The following is a 23,772-nucleotide window of genomic DNA, read 5'->3' as shown; positions in this document are numbered from 1 at the left end:
GAGGAAAAAAAAAAAGATGTTCGATTAACCGTTTGGATTATAGAGGTTAGCTTAGTTTTAGTTATTAGTTAATAACTGAACAGCTAATCGATTTGTTACCATTGGTTCCTTTTTAAAATAATTTTGGGATAGTAACATGAAAATAACTGCAAAGTATTCATTCTCCTACGTTTCCCTTTACAATCATGAAAATAACTGCAAAGTATTCATTTTCCTTAGTTTCCATTCGTCATGAAACCTCCAAAAACGCCATTGTTGTTTTAAACAAATTGGCAATCCCAATTGGCCATCATCAGCTAATTTTTTTTTTATAATAAATGCAATAAAAATAAATACTAATCTTTCAGATACATACCGTTCAGCAAATCTTTCCGGCCGCAGTAACGTCTCTTCTTGCTGGGAAAGGGCAAAGCTGTTGCAAAGGACATAACCGTCGCGAGGAACATAGCCACGTGGGAGAAGCTGCCGATGAAGGCGTAGCTGCCAATGAAGGCGTAGCCGCCGCGGGGGACAAAGTTGCTGCCACACTGAGCACTAAGGTAATATCAGTAAGGGGTTCGTCCAACTTGAAAAATCAAATCCAACTCGAAAAAATGGTACTAAACTCGAACTGAAACTTATAAAATACCTGAATAAATTTAAATGATATCTGAAAAACTGAAACTAAACCCTACCGAAACAAAATATTATGAATACCCAAAAATACTTGAATCACAATTATATATTTAATTTTTTTTAATTGTTTTAAATCTTATATCCAAAAGCTAAGTATTGGAAAATATTCAGAATTATCTAAAATACATGATAATATTAAAAATATTCAAATAGCCAAAAAGATACTCAAAATACTTTAAAGTATGAAATAGCTATCAATTCTCCATCCAAATATCTAAATCGATTAATTATTTTGTCATATATATATTATTCAAATTTATACTTATATATTATTTCATTTTTGAAATTAAAAATTTTAAGATATATTTATATTTTTGAATTTCTTACATAATTTAAAATAGGTATCCAAAAGCCATAAAATTTCAAATCAAACCCAAACCAAATTCATAAGTACTCGAACAGAGATAAAATCAAACACAAACCAAACCGAACTCAAATGGATATAAAAATATCTACTCCTAGATAATACCAACAAATAATCTAATTCTAAATTTTCTAACAAATTCTAAGACTTCACTTTAATTACATTTACTTAGTTTTTTTGAAGGATTTAAATGTAGGATCAACATATTTACACTGTCCAAACTCTTAAACTAAATTTTGTGAAGTTATTACAAAATTAAAATGGGAAAACCTTAAGAATCATACTAAATATCTCCTGAAAACACCATCCATCTCTATTAACGTATGCTGCTAATATAGCATGAGTTTTTGTTTTCCATTTTCAGTTCCTATTATTATAAATCACTCTTAAATTGGATTGTTTGACCAGTAATATTGTTTTCCCTTCTTAAAAGTCAATGATACAATGAAACCTAAGCCATTCATGCGTTCTGGTCAACGTAAGAACTATCTTCTCAGCTTTGTATGGTACAATACTATCAGTTTATTCCAGTTACTGTTTGGGTTATTAGATCATCTTTTGTGCAAGAATTCTTAAAATCTTCATAAACTTACCTCAATAGGTTTATTAGAGTGGGATATTTATTCCAAAAGCTGACTATCTTCCAAAGTAGATAATATCAATGTTTAAAAAGTTGCTAGATGCTAGTTAAACGCTGATTATATGGGTGTTTAGACTGAACTTTTTTCAAAAATTGTTTTGAAAAACTCATTTCAATTAGATCTAATTTGTCGAACTAATGGTGCCTAAATTTTAGGAACACTGGGTAATATCAACAACTAATCTAATTCTAAATATTCTTACAAATTCTAAGACGTCATTAACAATTACATAAACTTAGTTTTTTGCAGGATTTAAATTCAAAATCAACATATTTACATTTTTTTCCAACTTATTGACAGAAATTTGGTGAAATTATTACAGAACTAATTATGTAAAACCCCACATATAAATCATCATACTAAATATCTCCTAGAACACCGTCCATCTCTATTAACATGTGCTAATACAGCTTGAGTTTTTGTTTTCCATTTTCAGTTTTATAAAGTTCCTCTTAAATTTGATTGTTTGACCGGTAAGTCAATGATATCAATGACACCCAAGCATACATGCATGCTGACAAAAAAAACTTGATTTTCATAATCTTGTTCCCATTTTAATTGAAAAACATATTTTCTCAGTAGAAATTTCTTATTGTTTTTGACAGATACCAATCATGTATTTTAAATGTTCTTATTCCAGATTCTTTGAACTTTAACTTTGAATATTTTTCCTAAAACTTTAGTTTCAAAACTTTTTTTTTCTAAAAAACACTTTATTTAAAACAAAACCTTGGTTTGTTTCACAGGACACCGACCAAGAAAGCAACCCCATATCAGACTTGGTCGAAGAAAATAACCAAACCCACCTTCCTAAGTCTCCTCTTGTATATAAATCTCCGCTCAATACCCAAACCCAAATCCAAAAAAGTTCCATACTTTCCACACCTTCCTCTCATTTCAACCCGACCCGTTACCAATGGTTCCGTCCGGAGACCGCTCAGAGATCGCCTTCTTCGACTTAGAGACGACAATCCCCTTTCGAGCTGGCCAAAAGCACGAGATTATCGAGTTCGGTTCCATCCTCGTTTGCCCCAAGAAGCTAGTCGAGCTTCGGAGCTACACACAGCTCGTCCGACCCGCGAATCTCAACCACATCACTGATCGCTCCGTGAATTGCAACGGTATCAAGCGAGAGGACGTCAAGTCGAAACCCACCTTTGCAGATATAGCCGACGACGTCTACAACATTCTCCATGGTTTGAAACTTTCGTCTTTCTTACTCCTCTGTGTTGTTGAGTTCTTGCTTGATACGAAAGTTTTGTTCTTTTTGGGTTTATGAGTACACAAAGGGGACGACACTGTCAAAGTTTGTCTCTGTTTTGTTCTTTATGTTCAGTTGTGTTGATGTTTTAATGGTTTGTACTTTCGCCTTTATTTCTTTTCTGTGTGTTGAATTGCTGATTGATATGAAAGTTTTGTTCTTTTTGTGTTTTCTTAGTCCACAAAGGAGATGAGACTGTCTCTGTTTTGTTGCTTTATGTTCAGTTGTGTTGATGTTTTAGTGGTTTGATCTTGTGTAGGGAGGGTATGGGCAGGTCACAACATATTGAGGTTTGATATACCAAGGATAAGAGAAGCTTTTGCAGAGATTGGAAGAGATCCACCAGAGCCGAAGGGCACTATTGACTCCTTGGTGTTGCTTACTCAAAAGTTTGGGAGGAGAGCTGGTGATATGAAGGTGAACATTGATATAAAAGTCTTTTACTTGATGGAGATTAGCTCTTATGCAATGTTGAAGAAATCGCTAGGCGGTAATTAGGTGTTTTATATAGGAACATTTTGAAAAATTGTTTCGTTTATATCCAATTTGCTGACTAGGCGCGCTTGGAACATTGGTTGGATGCTTATTCTGTTTTCCATGTGGACTTTGTTTGGACAGATGGCGACATTGGCTACATACTTTGGGATAGGGAATCAAACGCATAGGTAATATAGATACGCAGGCTTTGTTTTTTTTTTTTTGCATTACCGTTGTTTAGTTCTAATGCTTTGTATCTCTTTAGGAGTCTGGATGATGTGAGGATGAATTTCGAGGTTCTCAAGTATTGTGCCACTGTTTTGTTCTTGGTACGCTCTCTTTATCTCCTCAAGATAGTTTATCTTGATAGCTAATTCAGAAAACTTGCTATGTTTCTTTCAATAGGAGTCAAGTCTACCAGATGAACTTATAGAGAACTCGGTTACTACTACTACTACTACTACGCCAGAAACAAGTTCAAGAAGACGTAGGAATACAAGAACATCTCCGGTTAGTGAGGAGACAGCGGAGAGCACCACAGCCATACCTATTCTATCATTCGTTTCACCAGCAGGATCTCAAACCAATCCCTTTGATATGAGCACTCTAAGCAACGAGATAGCCTCCGAGACTCTTCAACCAGATGTTCCCACCATGGAAGAAGAACGAGACCAGCCATCTAAGGCTATTATTACCTCTGACCAGGAAGGATTCTTGGAGCCTGGAGTGATAACAATTCCAAGCATCAAAGCTGTTCAGGTCCCTCTTTATCACGGGAGTCAAATAACGAAGCCTCAGCTTGTCCTTGGAGACAACAAACCTCTTCAGCTCCGTTGTCCTGACCTGAAAGTACGGTTTGGAATCAGTGGGAAATTTATGGATAACGCTGGGAGGAGGAAACTGAACTTTGTGATTGATCTGTGTCCAAGTCTCTGCAACGTATTGCAAGAATGTGACAGTGCTGCAAAGACGATATCTGTTGATTCAGGCAGTGGTTCTGAGTGGAACCCAGTGATCATTCCTATGAAGGGGTTTCTCAACTCTCCTACCGCAAGGATACAGTAAGTACTGTATGCTTATATCTCTCTTTTGCTGGTTTTTATGTTTGCTTATTTGTTCTTGTATTGTTTGTTGCAGTATGCCGATAGGGTTAAGTGGAGATGTAGACCGTTATGCAGCTGAGATACAACAGAGGGAGCTGTCTGGAGCTGCTACTACTCATAAACGCATCTCAAGCAACCCAAGTGCTGAGGAGCTCGAGTCTTTGGTGAATCCAGGAACTGTCCTTGACGCTTTCTTGTCTCTGGAGCCATATGATTATCAGCAAAGAGCTGGGATCCGTTTAGTTGCTAGAAAGCTTGTTATACATTAGTAAACAGTACTTGATAGCTCCACATAACTGCTGTTCAGTAGAAATATATTAGCTGATTCTGTTTCTAGTTTCACATTACTTGTAACTCAGATTTATATTCTTCGTATGCACATGGTTTCTAGTTTCACATTACTTGTAACTCAAATTTATATTCTTCATATGCACATGGTTTCTTTGTCTGAATTTGCAATCTTGTGTCTGGATTCGGTTAGTTTGGGTTAGGGGTGGGCACTTTACCCGATATCCGAAACTGATCCGAAAAATCCGAACTGAAATCCGAATACAATTAGTTCGAGAATAATTTTGCGCAAGTAATATTTGGATATTAAATGTGCTGATTTCAAATATTTGGAGAATAAAAATCTATATTTTTTATTTTGAGTTTCTAAATCAAAATATCAATAAGTTTTTCTAAATTCAAGTTAAGAAAATTTATCAAGGATCCAGTTAGAGATTTGCTAACTGCACAACATAGATTGTCTAAATCTGAGATCCATAACCATCTATATAAGTAATTTTACTTTAATTTTTGTTAATTTTGAGGATAAATATTTAAATTGTGAAAGCTTATACACATTTAGGGGTGGACACTTTATCCGATACCCGAAGCCGCACCCGAACCCAATCCGAAAAACTCGAACTGAAATCCGAATCGAAGTAGCAAAATATCCGAACGGGTATTAAATTAGGAGAGATTGGATATCCGAACCCGAACGGGTAATATCCGAACCCGAATGGATATCCGAAGATATCCGAACATATGTATAATTAACCTTATATTTCTAGTTTACATCTCTCATTTTATATAAAATATTTATATTGATACTACACATACTTTAAGTTCATATGATATACATACAATTACGGAGAAAATGATATGCTACTCACTTAAAATACATGTCAAACTTTTTATTTCAAAAATTAACAAAAAGTTACATCCAAAATTTAAAAACAATAATCCAATTAATGTCTTTTTAGTTTTAAAATGTTATGTCCAAATCTATTAACCATTCAATCTATTAAAAATAAAAAAATTAGTTAAGCGAAAGTTATATTTTTAAATACAAGAAATTTGAGATATGAAAAAATTAATATATTTTTTCAAATCTAAATATCCGAACCTGATCCGAAATAACCGAATCCGAACTAAAAATACCAGAACCCGATCCGAAGTTCAAAAATACCCGACGGGTTCTACACCTCTATACCAAAATACTCGAAATATCCGATCCGAACCCGAACGGGTACCCGAACGTCCACCCCTAGTTTGGGTAGTTTGGTTCGGATAGTTTGTGTTTTCAATTAGTTTGTTACAACTTAAATCTTACCGAATTCACTTGAAATAAAGTTTGGTTCGGTATTCGGTTTATCAAAGTTTTATTTTGGTTCAATTTTGGATAATTTAGAAGCTTGAAGTTATGGAACATAAGTCTTTTTTTACCTTTGCATGGAATAATTATACACAAGATATGAGCCCGTTGCGTTGCAACGGGTTTTTGTTTGATGTTTTAATTTAATAAAAACCATAAAATAATAAATCATTTTATTATGGTATTATGATTGTTTTTTGCATATATTGTTAGAGATTTATTTTATAATTAAAACATTTTCACACGTAAATTCAAGTTAATATTTATATTTTATAATCATGGTGCATAGATGAGTTGTTATAAACTTTATACTAAGGATTAGAGAAAATATTATACTTAAACATTTAAACTGAACACAATTCGAAATAGAAAATGAAAAGTAAAAAGAAATGAAAGTTAAATACACCAATCGAATCAATGACAACATTATACATATTCTTATGTACTAATTAAATGTTTTATTAAATAAGTCTTTAAAATTTTATTTTGGTAGGATTTTTAAAAAATGAAAACATTCTATTTTATAAATATCCTTTTTATTTACAATTTAAAAAATATTAAATACTCTTTTACAATTTTGTTTAAGATTTTAGAAAAGGTAAATTACTGTCATATAACGTATTACAATTATCTTCTCTTTAGAATTTCATAAAACAATTACTGCTATCAAATAATTATTTTTAGGTATTAATAAATATTTTTTAAATTGCTATTTTTACAATTCGTAACAATACTAATTTTACATTTTTTGTTAATTAAATAATTTTTAGTATCATGTTCATCATCAAACACTCTCTTAAAAATAATATCAAATAAATTTTTACAATTCCTTTTTGGTTAGGACTTAAAAATATTATACAATTTTTTTTTGTTTAGGATTTTTTTTTTTTAAAAAAGGAAAACAAATATTATTTTACAGTTTTATAGATTTTATAAAAGGAAATTAATATTACATAAACTTTTACTATTATATTTTGTCTATGATTTAAAAAAAAAAATTCTATCAAATAACTATTTCCAGTTAATATTAACTATTTTTAAAAGTTGCAACTTTAAAAATTTGTTTTTTCAATATCAGTAATATTTTTACAATTTTTATTATAAATTGAATAATTGTTACTATCATGTTTATCATTAAATTTTAAAAGTAAAAATTACTATTAAATAAAATTTTACAATTCTCTCTAGTCACGATTAAAAAAAAAGAAAACATTCTTGATTGGTTAAGATTAGAAAAAAAAATTATTTTATAAATCTCTTTTATTTAAGATTTTAGAAAAAAAAAAGTTATTTTCACATAATGGAAATTTTTATTGACACGTTCACAATCTAATTTTTTAATTGACACATATCACAATCATATCAGTTGAAATATTTGATGTTAATTTTGGTTTATATTTTTGAACACAAAATTATTAAAAAGTAAAGTTAGTTTATTATAAGAAAAATAAGATTATTTTTACGTTTTTATTTTATTTAGACTTTTAAAAAGGAAATTAATTATTTTATTTCTTTTAGATTTTTATACAACTATTTTTTAATAGAAAAATTCTGTTTAATTATTTATATATTTTTTCTTATACATACAAACACATATTTATCATATACACACATTCTCATGTACGACAATAACATCAAAATTAAAAGTTATGCTAGCATCATAAAATGAAATAAAGATAATAAAAAGCTGAGTTGTATCAAGAAATTAAAAGAAAATACTCAGGTAATACTTTTCATATAAATACTATTGTGTTTTGTTAAAATAATATGTGGAATCTTAAACCTAAATATAGATGTGAAATATTTGTAGCTATTTTTGTCATTTTTTTTAACATACAATTACCTATTAAAAAGGAAAATTGTTCACTTATAATAAAATAATAAGAGTACTTTTACAATTTTCTTTTAATTATACTTTTTAAAAAGTAATATTATTTATTTTAAAGTTAGTTTTTTTACATGTTAATAATTTATTGTACTTGTAAGATTTTACAATTTGTTTTTGTTTAACATTTTTTTCTTAAAAGTTAATTTTTATCTTTTATAATTATCTATCTTTAGTATATTTTAAAATAAACATTATAATGAATAATAATAATAATAACAACAACAATAATAATAATAATAATAGTATTAATAATAATTATTATAATAAGACTCTTAAATAATATTTATAATTATTTTTTAAGAAAAATAATTTTTATTATTTTAGTATATATATTTTTGATTGTGATATAGTTTAATATAAACACATTTTTAAATATATATGTCACAATCATGTTAATTAGCAATTTTGAAGAACCAAGCTCAATACAATCTGTTATAATTATATTTTCATTAAAAGTTTAGAAAATAAAAATTATATTAAATAAATTTTTTTCAAATCTATTTTTTAGGATTTTGAAAAAGGAAAATTTCTAAAAAAATTACTACCAAATATTTTTGAAAATTCGTTTTTACTATTAAATAATTTTTAAAAGTAGTTTTTTCAAAATTTGTTTTTATTATCTTATTATATATATTTTTAATCTTTTATATATTTAAACACTTGTCACAATATTAGAAAGAAAATTATTATGAAATAATCTTTTGTAATTATCTTTTGATTAGGATTTAAAAAAAAAATTACTATTAAATAATATATATAATAAGATTTTTGTAATAAAATTCGGTTTTGTTAATATCTTAGTATATATATTTTAAATTGTGAGATAGATTAACACATGTCACAATCTTAAATATGTAATAGCTATCTGTCGCGATTATGTTAATTAGCAACTTTAAAAAACCAAACTTTATATGATAAGATGTTAAAAAGGATGAAGATACAAAGTAAAAAAACAAGATTCAAGGAAATGATGCTGGAAGGTGAAGAAAAGTTTATACATCTTACAAGTTTATACATCTTACTTACTCATTGAATGTGAGTGAACATGGTCAAACACATCTTATGTTTATCAACTAACTAAACCACACCCACATAAGGTTTCAGTTCTCAATGTTTCTCAAGTTCCCTGAGCATCATCCTGAGGAGATGAGTCCCTATTCTCCTCTTCTTCTTCATCCTCCTCTTCCTCGTCATCATAGTCAGGCTGCCCATTTAAGTCAACATTCACCCCGTTCACTTTCCTAACAAACTGACCCTTAACACGCGGCCTCCTCTCAGCAAGCTTCTTCCTATTCACATACCTAATCTTCTTATCAAAACACCTTTGGTTCCTTTTACGTCTAAATTTAAGCAAAGCTTCCTCTCTTCTGTCAAGTTTACTCACTCTCACCTCGTTAGATGGCGGATGATAATGAACCATAGACATCTGACCATTCTGTGACATTTGATTGTGCTGTAACGATGTGTTCATGGGATGGTGGTGGTAATAAGGAGCTCCTGACATTCCATTGAGATGATTAGGTGGGTAATGAGGATGTTGATGATGACCATACTGAGGCGGCATCATGGCTGCTGACTGCATCATAACTTGGTTCATGACCCCTTGCATATAGTAAGGATAGGCATTTTGTGCAGCAACTTGAGATGAGTCCTTGCTTCTGTTCATAGCAACCTGGGAAGTATTCATATTCCTTTCTTGGTAACTCCTACCATGAAGTTCCGTGACGCCGCCATTCTGTAAGTTCTCTCCTTGAGAATAGTTTTTCTCAGTCTCTCTACCTCTACGTGTTTGTTTGGTGTTGTTGATCACCTCATTGGCCACCACTTGAAGCTTCTCCGCCATTACTGGATGAAGTGAGCCGTTTCCATTGCCATGGGGAGGAGGATCTTGACGGTTGGTAGCCAGGACAGTAGACTTGACATATGTGAAGAAAGCTGAGGACTCTCCAATCTTCAATCTACTCTTCTTTGGCACTGAAGAAACTTTCTCTGCAGAAACGGTAACTATATTAGCATTCACAGCAACAAAGCTATTGGAAAGTGCTAAATCAAAGCGAAACAATCACCTGGATTAGGCTCATGATGAGACCGAGGAAGATGATTCAATGGAGGCTCTATAATAGCAACAGGAGGAGCCGAAGTGGCTGTGCTATCAGCACCATTAGCAACAGGGCACTACCAGCAAAAGCATGAGAAATTAGCTCTTTGCTATTTTTAGAGGACTTCTAAAACTTTCATAATACTTTTCTCACCTCTTTTTCCTGATGGCTTAAAGCTCCTCTCTGCGACCTAATAGTTCTGTCGTCAGTGTCATCAGAGAAGAGGTTGGTACTGTTTGTGTTTGGATCACTTGGATCAGATCCCACAAGATCAAAATCATAGCTGAACATATTCTTCTCAGCAAGTCCTAGCTGCAAAAACAAAACACAAAGGTAGTTTAACTTAAAGTATAGTAACAGAGATTAAGAAGTAAGGAGCAAAAACAAACCATGCGTCTTCTTCTCCACATGTGTGTCCACAAGTTGAGAAGCTCGTTGGTGCGAAGAGGCTTGACAAGGTAGTCAGCTGCACCTAGCTTCAAGCACTTCACCACAACAGGTACCTCGTCTTGCCTCGACATCACTTCAAATAGCATATTATAATAAGATTCGTTAGCATAAAAGCAAATGATCATGCTGTCGAAACAAACTTTAAGCAGAGAAAGTAGAAAGCTTACTTATGACAGGGATTCTCCGAAGATCTTTGTCTCGAGTGATGTACCTCAGCATCTTCATACCCTTGGCCATGGGAAGATCAATTTCCGCAAGTATTATATCGATATCAGGCCCCTCTGCGTTTAGTGCATCAATCACCTGCCTTGCTGACTTCGCTGAAGTCACTGCGTTCCAAAAAAACATCCATCCACAATTTTTATTTGTACAAAAAGTATATAAAAAAGGCAATAGACACTAAATATGCATATAAAACTACTAAAATCAACAAAAGATGTCACTTAAAACGTCTTCTCTCAAGGAACCAACTGGTTAAGACAACAATAACCCTAAATGGAACACAGCCGCCGCAGATTGTAAGAGAGAATGTCATCACATACTTGAACAATATTATTCAGAACTAAAGTATAAATCAAATCTAACCCTTGATTGTTACCAAAAAAAAAAAAGAGGATCTTTTGACGACAACAACAGCAGCAAAGATAATAAGTTCTAAAGCATACCTTGATAAGAACACTGTGAAAGGAGGGTGGAAACATCTCCCAAGCTCTTGGAATCATTGTCACAAAGCAAAATTCTAACTCTGCTTCTGTCAATAAACCCATCTCCTCCCTTACACTCCCCGTTCAAATCCATCATCAGATTACTGATAAACCCCCCCACTAAAATAACTAATCACAAAGACTAATTTTCCCTAAACAAAAACAAAATAAAAGTTTAATACAAAAATAAACCAGACAAATAGACAGTGCTATGATACTTCCATTGCCAAAAAACAGAACAAGGGTTCCGGTACCGTGTCCCTACAAAAGCCGCCTAATTTGTCTCTTAAAAGTCACTTAATGTCACGACAAGACAAAGGTTACTCTTTTAATCCCCAAACCTAATCGTTTAGCCATGGAAACGTCAAAAAAAAACTAACGGTGAGTATTGAAATCAAGAATCCGTAGCAACGCCGGCGATGAGATGAGGAGAGAGAGAGAGAGTGGAGTTTCCGACAAGAAGACTGTGAAAGACTTCTTTGTTTTGTATGTCAGTGGTGAAATTAATGAGACGCGAGAAGGGGAAAGGGACGGTGGTGATCTGAGGCGTTGAAAGAGATGTTAAAATGGACGGTGGAGATTGGAAGCTACTCGGAGAGTGCGCTGGGAAGATATTTTTTAGGCGAATGAGATGGCGTGGCACGGAAAAGTGCAGAGGAAAAGGTAGTGTGGATAGTTTGGTAGAGATAGAGAAAATGCCACGTCACTTTCTGAGAAATATCTTTAAAGATATTTTTGATGGTGGATATTGCAGATAAGATGCATCTCCATATCAAAATCAATTAGTATTATATAGAGAAATTTTTTTGGGGAAAAATAAATATCTGTGACCAAACTAAATGCCAAACATTAGGATGGTTTCCCATTTCCGCTTGTTTTTTCAAAAATAAAATAAAAATACATAAAAGTCCATACTATTTTATATAAATTTTTATTCAGTATTTTTTTCTCTTTTTCTAAATCTGGAATATATAACTCAGACAAATGATTTTATCACACATCTCGTAACACGTACTCCTAAGAATAAATTGGATGAAACGCATTCATATTTGAAGTATATGTGACATGTAGATGATTTAGACATTCAAATTTGAAGTGCGTACATGCCACTTCTATCATGCTAGATATAGATGTAACATCCCGAGTTCTGATATGTAAAAAAGCTTAAGAAAATTGATTTGGATATTTATGTCACTAAAGTTGACTTACCTTTTCCGGAACACATCCTAAAAGAACTCCAGAGTTAAGCGTGCTTGAACAGGAGTAGTGGAAGAATGGGTGGCCTATCGGAAAGTGATTCGCGATAGCGTGCAAGTGAGGCCAAAACACGGAAAAATGTCGGGGGGTGATTGCAGGGTCAGTAAACAATGATTTCGAGCCTTGGAAAAATTAACGGACTGATCGCTGGAACGGGATGGGGCCCACGGGCCGAGAGAGCTGCATGCTAGATATAGATGTAACATCCCGAGTTCTGATATGTAAAAAAGCTTAAGAAAATTGATTTGGATATTTATGTCACTAAAGTTGACTTACCTTTTCCGGAACACATCCTAAAAGAACTCCAGAGTTAAGCGTGCTTGAGCTGGAGTAGTGGAAGGATGGGTGACCTATCGGGAAGTGATTCGCGATAGCGTGCGAGTGAGGCCAAAGCACGGAAAAATGTCGGGGGGTGATTGCAGTGTCAGTAAACAATGATTTCGAGCCTTGGAAAAATTAACGGACCGATCGCTGGAACGGGATGGAGCCCACGGGCCGAGAGAGCGAACGAGGGCGGCCCATTAGCCGTGGGCGGTCGGGGCGTTACAAGTGGTATCAGAGCTGGTTAGCCATCTCAGTTCTGACCTGAGAGGCGTCTTGAGACTTGTCGTGGGCCGCAACGAGGACGTTGCGTTCTTTGAGAGGGGGTGAATTGTAACATCCCGAGTTGTGATATGTGAAAAGGCTTAACAGAATTGATTTGGCTACCTATGTCACCAAAGTGGAGTTACCTTTTCCGGAGCACATCCTAAAAGAATTACAGAGTTAAGTGTGCTTTAGTTGGAGTTGTGGAAGGATGGGTGACCTATCGGAAAGTGATTCGCGATAGCGTGCGAGTCAGTCCAAAGCACGGGAAAAGGTCGGGGGTGATTGCAGGATCAGTAAACAATGATTTCGAGCCTTGGAAAAATTAACGGACCGATCGCTGGAACGGGATGGGGCCCAGGGGCCGAGAGAGCGGGCGAGGGCAGCCCATTAGCCGTGGGCGGTCGGAGCGTTACAAGTGGTATCAGAGTTACAAGTGGTATCAGAGCTGGTTAGTCATCTCAGTTCTGACCTGAGAGGCATCTTGAGACCTGTCGTGGGCCGCAACGAAGACGTTGCGTTCTTTGAGAGGGGGTGAATTGTAATATCCCGAGTTGTGATATGTGAAATGACTTAAGAGAATTGATTTGGCTACCTATGTCACCGAAGTTGACTTACCTTTTCCGGAGCACTTCCTGAAAGAACTCCAGAGTTAAGCGTGCTTGAGCTGGAGTAGTGTACCTATCGGGAAGTGATTCGCGATAGCGTGCGAGTGAGGCCAAAGCACGGAAAAAGGTCGGGGGGTGATTGCAGTTTCTGTAAACAATGATTTCGAGTCTTGAAAAAATTAACGGACCGATCGCTGGAACGGGTTAGGGCCCACTGGTCAAAAGAGCGGACGAGGGCGACCCATAGCCGTGAGCGGTCGGGGCGTTACGATAGATGAGTTAGACATTCATATTTGAAGTATGACTCACTTCTGTCATGCTATATGTAGATAATTAAAACGTTCATATTTGAAGTATGCCATTTCTATCATGCTATATGTAGATGATTTTAACACTTTGTAATTCAGTAAGTTTTGTAAAGAGACAATTTTACAAATGGGTGTGAGTTGGATTTTGCAATCAAGATGGTATAAGTATATAACGTATCCTTTTAGACTTTTCGAAAATTTTATGAGCTTCTGATCTCTCTATCTCGAAGTTTATAGGTTTGATAAAGGATTTGACTATTTGAGATACTTAAAAACATAACAAAATTAGGTTGCATCCATCATTACACCACAAAAAAATATTGACAATATCCGAGAGGAAACTTAGGAATATAAAAGACTTTCGTTATTTTATTCAATACGTTAAAATGGTTTTGGAAGCCAGAACTAGTTTGTTACAAAAAAAAAAAAAAAAAAAACCAGAACTAGTTATAAACGTACATGTTTTCTTGTTCTTATGCAAGCATATATCAGCGTTTCACCTGTTGCGGATTTTATTAATGAATGTGATATTCGTGAATCATACTAGTAGATAATGTAAAGAAATAGTAATCTAATCAGTGGTTGAGGAAACAAATAATTTAGTTGTCATAATGATAAAGGTAATTTATAAGTAGGCTAGACTTTTATAAAAACAAACAAAAAACTTTTATAGTAAGTAACCGACGAGCTAATATATTTGTATTCACGATTGACAGGCGAATCTGGTTCGCACAGGTTGACCAATGAGACATAAAAATATATACATCAAATTTATTCGTAGCAAGACACCTCTTGTCCCGGTCCAACTTTCATTACGTTTTTAATTATTCAACAGTACATGCGATTCAAGTACGCGAATGCTTACAAGAAGACATGGGAACTTCGGTTTTTCATGTAAGAAAAATAGTATTTAGTAATCCATTTTCCGGTTAGGATTCTCGATCGGTTTTGAATGAACAAGATAATGAAAAATTGCTCTTACGTAAAATCAGAATTATTGATGCAAAATGTATTTATTCTCTAGAGTTTGTGTAATCATATAGCAAAACAATGCCTCCCAAAAGAGATTATCCAGTCATATGCACTGATCATACATCAAATTATATAAAACATAAAAACAGTGCTTCACAAGAGAGACTAGCAATTAAGTAGCAACAGTGCACTTATTGTATAGTTCTATCACTTGCATATCAAGATCAGATATATGCTAAAACACAACGCAGAATATTGTCAAAACTCACAAACAAATACAAAGAAACTTATAAAAAAGATGAAATAAAATTATACACAACATAATCTACAAGACAACCCCATGTCTTTTAAAGAAAAATCACAAATTTTTAAAATGTCTCATTTCCTTAAAATCAAAGGAAAGAAATAAACTGAAACTGCAATTAAGAAAGAAAAAAAAAACAATCAAACCAAAGGCTTTCTTGAATCCTACATCTTTATGAAAGCCAAGCTAAACAAACAAACAAAGAATCACACTTAAAAAACCGGCGATGTCACAGCAAAGGATGCGGCGGAGATTGCATCTCCTCGCCGGAAAACTCCATCTGAATATTCATAGTAGTCTTATCTTCAGACAAATCAACTTGAGCTGAAGCTTCTTGAAGCTGCAAAGCATACTCAAGATTCCACAACACATCTCCCATTCCAGGCCTATCAACACCATACTCAGCCAAACACTTCTCTGCAGCCTCCACAAACTTCCTCAAGGAACCTTTACTAATCGTTCCGACAATCTTAGGGTCAATGATTGTCTCCAACTTGCCTTTCCTATGCAAGTTCATAGCATACTCTGCTAGGTTAACTTGCTCTCTAGGTAACTGTGGGTTTATCACAGGCCTTGCACATAGAACCTCGAATAAGACCACACCGAACGAGTAAACATCTGACTTGTCAGTGAGCTGCTGTCTTCTGAAGTACTCAGGATCTAAATACCCGAAACTACCCTTCACTGCTGTACTTACATGCCCTTGCTCCATAGGGGCATCTTTGGAAAGTCCAAAGTCTGAGACTTTAGCGACAAGGTTCTCGTCCAAGAGAATGTTGGTGGTTTTGACGTCACGGTGGATGATCCCCTGCGCTGCACCCGTGTGGAGATAATGGAGTCCACGCGCTGAGCCAATGCAGATCTCTAGACGTTGCTTCCACGACAAGGTAGGTATAGGGTTAGGGTCGTTTTCTTTAGAGCCGTATAAATGATCACGTAGAGGACCGTTTGACATGTACTCGTAGACAAGAATCATCTCTTTATTTTCATCGCAGAAACCTATAAGTGAAACCAAATGTCTGTGTCTGAGTTTGGACAGCATCTGAATCTCTGTCTGAAACTCGTTGATCCCTTGCTCTGAGCTCTGGTTCCCTCTTTTGATAGCCACTTGCGTCCCACCGTCGATCTCTCCGATATACACTTTACCGAATCCTCCAACACCGATCACAGACTTCTCATCGAAGTTCTGCGTCGCGGTTTGCAGTTCCGTGAAGGGGAAGTAACGACCTAAACCCTGGTTTGAGAAGAAGCTAGAGAACCCGTTGCTTTTGCTTTTCTTCGACCCGAAGATACTCATTTTCCTCGATGTAGTTGACCCGCCCTTGCTCGACATGTAACTCGAGTGTCCTGCGTGCAAAGGAAGCAACCACGAGGAGAAACTGTTCTGTTTTTGCCAGTCTTTAGGACGTCTCTGCCATCTAACAAGCAAGACAACAACCCCGAAGAAAGCGGTTAGGCCCATGACGAACCCGATACCCGCAATGGCTAGCTTCTTAGACGACATCCCAATACTCGGTCCTCTGTACTTCCCATCGACCCCGAAAAGCCCGTCTAAACTCCCGGCTGCGTTGTTCAGCTTCATGATCTCTAAACCGTTGAGAATCGCATTCGGTTTACCTGCAAGGCCGGATCTGAGATTTTAGAGACTATAAACATTTACTAAAAAACTGTTATAATTTAGCTGGCCAAGACCAATGTTTCACTGAACTGTGTTTTGTTTACCTGATTGTAGGTTAGGCGTCGGACCGACCTGAACCAGGATGGACCCATTGGTGATAGCGGACGCGTTGAGCACGAAGTCCGCATAATAAGCTGTCCCTAGAGCGTTGGTCTTGGTCGAAAGATCGAGTCCGGAGATCGCGATGAACTTGTTGATGAAAACATTGAAGACGAGTTCGTTAAGAGACTTGCTCACAATGTCACAAAAGTGAAGCCTGATGAAATAATCATGACCAGAGTCAACGCTCGCGCTCCACGAGAGGTTGAAGTTAGGCTCGCTGGTTTGCGCATCGGCCATCTCCATGGCCGATGCGTAAACCGGATTAGGAGCGATGAGCTCCGTGGCTCCCCCTTCAGGGTAAGTTATCGTCTTGGGATCGACGGTGACGTTTCGAGAGCCTTCGGGGAACGAGTTGTAGGGTTTGTCAGAGAGCCACGTGCGAGAGAGAGGGTCGATCTTGGAGGAGACCAAGTCTCCTCCGATGTTTAACCGGTGAGAGACTTGGAGAGAGAAGCTGCTTAGGCCCTTGAAGTCAGGAGATTGCGGAACAGAGGAGGCAGAGTCAGGGACAAGCTCGTCGGGGACGGAGACGATCTCCACGGCGTTGATGAAAGCGATGGAGCCTTTATGTGGTTTGAAATACAAAGAGAGCTTCTCCGAGGCGTAGACGAGGTACTCTTTGAACACGACGGAGGAAGGGTTTGTGGCGGAGAAGTCGTGTAAGAGAACGGTTGTGTCGGTGGTGACGGAGAAGACGGAGTCTGTGAGGTTGTAGAGAGGGTGAGGGAGAGGGTAGAAATGGAGGCGGATCCAGTGGCGGCCGGGGCGGGAGATGTAGAAGGAGTAAGTTGCTTTTCCGGGGAAGATACGGGCGGTTAGGTATAAAGGGAGGGTGTCGGAGGAGGAGGGGATGGTGTCGACGGAGGTTTTGATGTCTTCTTCTGTTTGTAGGAAGGAGACAGACTGTTGGTCGGATTTGAAAGTCCGACCGTCGGGGAGTTTTGTCTCGGCGGAGGAGCCGCAGTTGATGAGGTAGTTGTCGGAAGGAGTGAAGGAGGAATGGGTTTTGATGAAGAAGAGGGAAACAATGAGGAGGAGGAGGAGGAGATGACGGTAATGTTCTTCCCCCATTGTTTCCGGAGAGGGTGTTGACGGTGGTGGTGGTGGAGATGGTGGAGGAGAGACAATGTGAGGTTTAGCATGAAGTTGAATAATTTATTTAAAATTTGTAATGTTTTCTTTTTTTGTTTCGTTGGACGCACGTAAGTGGTAGTATAACGTGCGTTGAAGTATGTATTATGTAATTATTTTCTTGTTAATTTAAAGAAGTTTTAAGTCAAAAGCATTTTTTTTGTGATTGTGTGTGTGGGTGGGTGGATAAGACCAACCGCAACGGTCGGTTTATTGAGTCCTTAGCTCGCGGTTTTAGGAAAAATAGAATTAAAAAAATTTAATTAAGTACGGTTTATTAAGGACCGTAACTTAATTAGAAGGCTGGAAGGATTGAATCCTTACCGACGTGTCATCCCTTCCCCGGTTCGATGTCGGGATGAATTTGGTTCAGGGAAAAAAAAATTAAACGCGAAGGAGATTAAAAAAAAAAAAGCTCCGGGCGATCGAAGAGGCGACAGACGACTTGGTGATATCGAAGGTAAATCGAAGCCTCCTATCGTTCGTTTATGGATTTGTTTTGGTCGGATGTTGTTCTCCTCGAGATTTAGGGTTTCTTTTCAGTTTTAAATCGATTTGGGGATATTTCGATTGAAGTTAGGGTTTCGAATGATTTGGGGATGACGATTCGAATTGATTAGGCTTTGAATACGATTTTGTTTTCCTTCGATTGATTTAGTATTGATGTTTAATTTCCATCTTATTCTCTCAGGTTACGGAATCATGGGCCAAGATTATAGCTATAGCCAACCGTCGTCTTCAGAAGTGAGTTTAACTTGGCTTCTTCAAGAAGAAGCAGATGTGTATGCCGATGAAGCTCAGAGTAGGTTGAACCTTCAAGTCCCTGTTCAGTACGTTCCTCAACCTGATGTCGAAGAAGGAATCCCGAAGACATGTTACTGTGGTGGTGACCCTGTAGTCGCAACATCTTACACACCGAGAGATCCAGGGAGAAGGTATTTCACATGTCAGAACGTAGACGACGACGACTGCCATATTATTATTTTATTCCTAAGGACTTCTGATTGGATAACACTATTGGACGTAAGATTAAGACAATAATCTTTAACTATTCAAAAGTTAAAAAATAATATTTTTTAACTCCTAAGGACTCCTAATACAAGTACACCAATGCATATGCTCTAAGTCTTCTTGAGTTTACTATTACAATCAAATTGGTAGGCAGCAGTTAAAAATAAATAAATTTAAAGCTAAAAAAAAAATTAGTAACTCTTATCTTTCAGATTGATAACTTTGAAAATATTTTCAGAGTGTGCAACTGCATACCTTTTTGTTTTAAATTAGTGAAAGCCATGTTTAGCTCTTTTCTGTTATATTCTTATCGTTTTATACAAGGTGAAACTGGGATATACTCTCATGGAATAAAATCACTGAATGAATATTCATTAGTATTTATTTCTTTTATATTATTATATTGTTAGTAATATTCATTAGTTATATGACAAAGTATTTTATTTCATATTATTTTATATCATTGAATGAAATATAATATTTAATTTAAATAATCATTTGAGGTTGAAAAGTGGTGAAATAATAAAATATTAATTTCATTTCTATCAAATTTTATTAGTAATTATCTTTTCATCCCAACTATTCTTTTTACTAATTACCAGTTACAGCCTAAACACTATGTAAACTTTAGTTGAGCAAAAATAGTAGTTTATATGTTTGCAGGGAGAATATTATGTTTCACATTTCATGGTGGACGCTGGAGAGCTGAAAATGTATATTGGAATTGTTACAGATAGAGCTTGGCAAAAGAACCAGGATCCGAAGAACCGAACCGAACCCGATTCGAAAAAGTAGTACCAAACTCGAACCGAAATTGATTAAATATCAGAACAGGTTCAAAATTTTGGTATCTAAAGAACCGAAACCGAACCCGACCCGAACCGAAATATCTTGGGTATCCGAATGTAACCGAAATAGATTTATATACCGAAATATATTACTTATTTTTAGATTTAATATATATTAAAAACATCCAAAATATATAAGATATTTTTAAGTTGTCTAAAATACATGAAAATATACATAAATAGTCAAAAGTAAATGTCTAAAATATATTAAAAACAACAAAATACTTGAAATATCTATTGATTTTCTATCCAAATATTCAAATCAAACCAATTTATATGTTAATTCTAGGTATTTTGACATATATTATACAAATTTATATGTAATATATTATTTTGTTTTATAGTTTTGTGAAATTTTAAGGATATAATGAATATTAAAATTTTTAAAATAATTTAAATGGGTTATCCGAACTCGAACCGAACTCGCAAAGATCCGAAGCGAACCCAAAACCCGAATAGATCTGAACCGAATCCAAAATCTAAATGGGTATCCTAACGCTCACCCCTAGTTACACGCTTTGAAAAACATGAGTTATTGCTCTGATACCGAAAAGGCTAACAATACATTCGTCATGTTTCCGTGTCACAAAGATTAAACTAATTTCGTGATAACTCCACTATGGTATTTAACTATGTACAAGTATGATTACTCTTTTAAATAATTAATTATATGTTTACTCTTTTTTAAAAAAAAAATTGTCCTAACCATTACGTCACAACGCTAAACATAAATTTAGACAGTAGTCAACTGAAATAATATGGATATCGTATGAGCCCATACTGATGGTAAGGGTTGGGTTACGGGGTTGACCCAAACTTAAGCCCAACATAGTAAGAGTATGAAGCTAAAGATTCGTTTGCCTAATACACATTTGAAGAGAATCATCTTCCCGTCTAAGGACTTGTCCGACTGTCCCATGTCTAGGCATAAAATAGTTGCAGAAGTGGAACGTATATGTATATATAATGTGCCAACCATGCAGTATTTCTTTTTGTAAAGTAGTGTTTGTTTGTCTCTTATAGTTCAATAATTATTTCAACTATAGCTATTACCTATATTGAACTACGAAATATTTGTCTTATAGTATATTTCTAAGTCAACTTAAATTTGGATAAACTCTAAGATGTAATCATACAATGAGCCATATGCATATAGTTTTATTTCTTGGCCACAGCTTTACAGATCACAAGTAAATAATCCAGCCGTATAGTTGCACATGATTTTCTCTTTTATATTTGTTATCATTCGAGTTATATAACTAATTAAGTACTCGTGTTTACAAGGACTAATTAAAAATACATAATTAGAGTTAAACTATATATTAACTTTGCTTAATAGTCTCTAAGACGATTCGATTATAAATTCTTTGAAACAAAGAACGATCTCTTGGAAAAGGGAAAGATTGTTGTAGTTATGGTTATATTTTCTTTTCTTTTTTTTTTTGAAAAAGAAAAGTATTTACTTTTTTTATCTGCAGGGAGGAGAATTCGAACCTGGGTTAGACAATGATCATCCAATTTTCTAACCAATCTTTTCCTATGATCTTAATATGATTTCACACAATTTTGAGTTACAAGAAGAAAAACCGACATGTGATGATATATACACAAATGTATAATTGATTAGGTAGATTAGATGTCACTATGTTTTGGATTGTTGTAAACCAACACTATTCAAAATCACACTTACACAATGATTGACGAGTTATTTGTTCTACAAATTATAATGATGATGGCGATGTATAAACAATATGAAATACATATCTTAACAGATTCTAAATATAATAAATATATCTAATCTCACAATAAATGTCTAATTAGTTGGGTTGTGAATTCGATTTAAAAGTACTATAAAATATAAATCTTGAATATTCTCGTTATTAAAAAAAGAGAGAGCTTAAACTCAAGTATATAATTCCAGTTCAAAATGTTGCAAATAAATCGAACAAATAAATAGCAAAGATGTGACTGTGAGGAACGTTGACTCTAGATCGGTAGTAGCATATTGTCCATTCTAGTTCTCGGTAGTGTAAGAAAGATACATGTGTTGACAAAATAACAAAAGAAGATGCATGTCAACGATAAGGGTTCATATTGGTTATTAACCTAACCATAATTTGTAATGTTGTTAAATGCATGTTCAATTGTACTGAACCCATCAATACCAACACCACACAACTTTTTGTTTAATTTTACCATATTTAAAGTAACTGAGAGCAATAACTGTAACATTTAATATTTACTTAAACTATTTATAGATATGAAATAAATAATTTGCAATATTCCAAGAGATTTTTTCGTTTTTTTTTTGGCATCAGATTTTTTTTCGTTTAGTTATTGTTTTCTAATGAAACTTAATAATGATGGATCACGCCTAAATCATTACTATTTGCCATTAATTAAAAATACTAATAGTGGATATTCCCCATAATATGATAATAAGAAACGACAGGATGTAAAATTATATACCAAGAAAATACTCCTTCCGTTTTTAATATAAGTCGTTTTAGAGAAATTTTTATGTTCTAAATTATATGACGTTTTCAGTTTTCTATGTAAAATTTATTAACACTTAATGTTATATGACCATTGATAATAGACCTTCTATTTTATTATTGGTTGATTTGTGGTTAAGTAAATAATTAATGATGTTTTTGTTTAGAAAATATAAAAAATTAATGATTTTTTTAATCTATGTGCACAATTCTAAAACGACTTATATTAGAAAACAGAGGGAGTAATAAATTTGAGACAAGCAAACGGATAACTCCCTAACCACCAGATACATGATAGAGGTTGGACAAATTTGATAACTTCTCACTTATAAGAAAATTCTATTTATTGATTATTCTAAAATAAAACTATTAGCTTAATTAATAAGACAATACTTCATATTATTGCATTTGTTACAAGAACACAATTGTTAATTTAGTACATATGTTCAAAGGGAAGTTAATTAGTTGTCGTTAATCTTTGTAATAATAGATAAAACTAGACCCTGATCCGCGCGCCAGCGCGGATATGAATTTTCAATTTTTAATTATTTATTTTATTAAATGATGTATTTGTAATATTTGCTCATATTATATTCATTAAGTAAATATTTTTTTTTTGCATCTTAAACTATCTATTTTTTTACGAATGTGTGATATCATATAAAAAATATAAAAAAATGAGTATAGAGTTAATTAGATAATTTTAAAAACAGAAATTTTTATTTCGTGTGCGATATCATATAAATAACGATCCGCCCAGTTAACAAAAATCATGATTATCTTATGTGAATTTTTTTATTTTGGCCATTTCCTTAAAACTATATTAAATTTTACATATTTTAATTAGAATATTTTTAATATCTTTACCTTTTTATTTGAAATGCAACTCAATATTTTTTTAACAATTATAACAAAATATTTAAAAAAATATTTTTAGAATTTGTTTCAAAATATGAAAATTACATTTTAAATTAAAATTATCCTAAAATATGATAAGTTTTGATGTAAACGAAAACTCAAATTATGTCAAAAATAATGATATTCAATGATAATAACAATTTTAGTTGATTATTTTTTAAAAAATACATTTACAAAAATATTGTTTGAAAGAAAATTCATTTCTCTTTCAAATATAAAATGAAAATATTATAATTAAATAATAAAAAATATAA

The 23,772-nt window shown here is 34.2% G+C and overlaps 3 protein-coding genes across 5 annotated transcripts; 1 reads left to right on the top strand and 2 right to left on the bottom strand.

Annotated features, from left to right (window-relative positions):
• Window positions 1-2,473: 2,473 nt before the first annotated feature.
• LOC106313558 (protein NEN2) lies at window positions 2,474-4,917 on the top strand. Its single transcript, XM_013751402.1, has 6 exons — window positions 2,474-2,876; window positions 3,201-3,358; window positions 3,560-3,606; window positions 3,684-3,747; window positions 3,824-4,479; window positions 4,556-4,917. The coding sequence occupies exons 1-6, from the start codon at window positions 2,597-2,599 to the stop codon at window positions 4,788-4,790; spliced, it is 1,440 nt and encodes a 479-aa protein (XP_013606856.1). The 5' UTR covers window positions 2,474-2,596; the 3' UTR covers window positions 4,791-4,917.
• Window positions 4,918-8,997: 4,080 nt separating this feature from the next.
• Window positions 8,998-12,037, bottom strand: LOC106312920 (two-component response regulator-like APRR1). Of its 3 annotated transcripts, none has more exons than XM_013750615.1 (6): window positions 11,263-12,037; window positions 10,765-10,926; window positions 10,537-10,670; window positions 10,301-10,459; window positions 10,115-10,223; window positions 8,998-10,022 (listed from the first exon to the last, which is right to left on the bottom strand). In XM_013750615.1, the coding sequence occupies exons 1-6, from the start codon at window positions 11,396-11,398 to the stop codon at window positions 9,166-9,168; spliced, it is 1,557 nt and encodes a 518-aa protein (XP_013606069.1). In that variant the 5' UTR covers window positions 11,399-12,037; the 3' UTR covers window positions 8,998-9,165. The 3 variants fall into 3 exon arrangements, with proteins under 3 accessions (XP_013606069.1, XP_013606068.1, XP_013606067.1); XM_013750614.1 differs by having other exon boundaries at window positions 8,999-10,031; window positions 11,263-12,036; XM_013750613.1 differs by having other exon boundaries at window positions 9,000-10,037; window positions 11,263-12,035.
• A 3,467-nt stretch (window positions 12,038-15,504) lies between these two features.
• On the bottom strand, window positions 15,505-18,237 carry LOC106319527 (probable receptor-like protein kinase At5g61350). Its single transcript, XM_013757883.1, has 2 exons — window positions 17,058-18,237; window positions 15,505-16,952 (listed from the first exon to the last, which is right to left on the bottom strand). The coding sequence occupies exons 1-2, from the start codon at window positions 18,184-18,186 to the stop codon at window positions 15,565-15,567; spliced, it is 2,517 nt and encodes an 838-aa protein (XP_013613337.1). The 5' UTR covers window positions 18,187-18,237; the 3' UTR covers window positions 15,505-15,564.
• Window positions 18,238-23,772: the final 5,535 nt, after the last annotated feature.

This window comes from Brassica oleracea, chromosome C9 (genome assembly GCF_000695525.1).
Source record: "Brassica oleracea var. oleracea cultivar TO1000 chromosome C9, BOL, whole genome shotgun sequence".
Taxonomy (NCBI): Eukaryota; Viridiplantae; Streptophyta; class Magnoliopsida; order Brassicales; family Brassicaceae; genus Brassica; species Brassica oleracea.
This window is presented reverse-complemented; position numbering and strand designations above follow the sequence as displayed.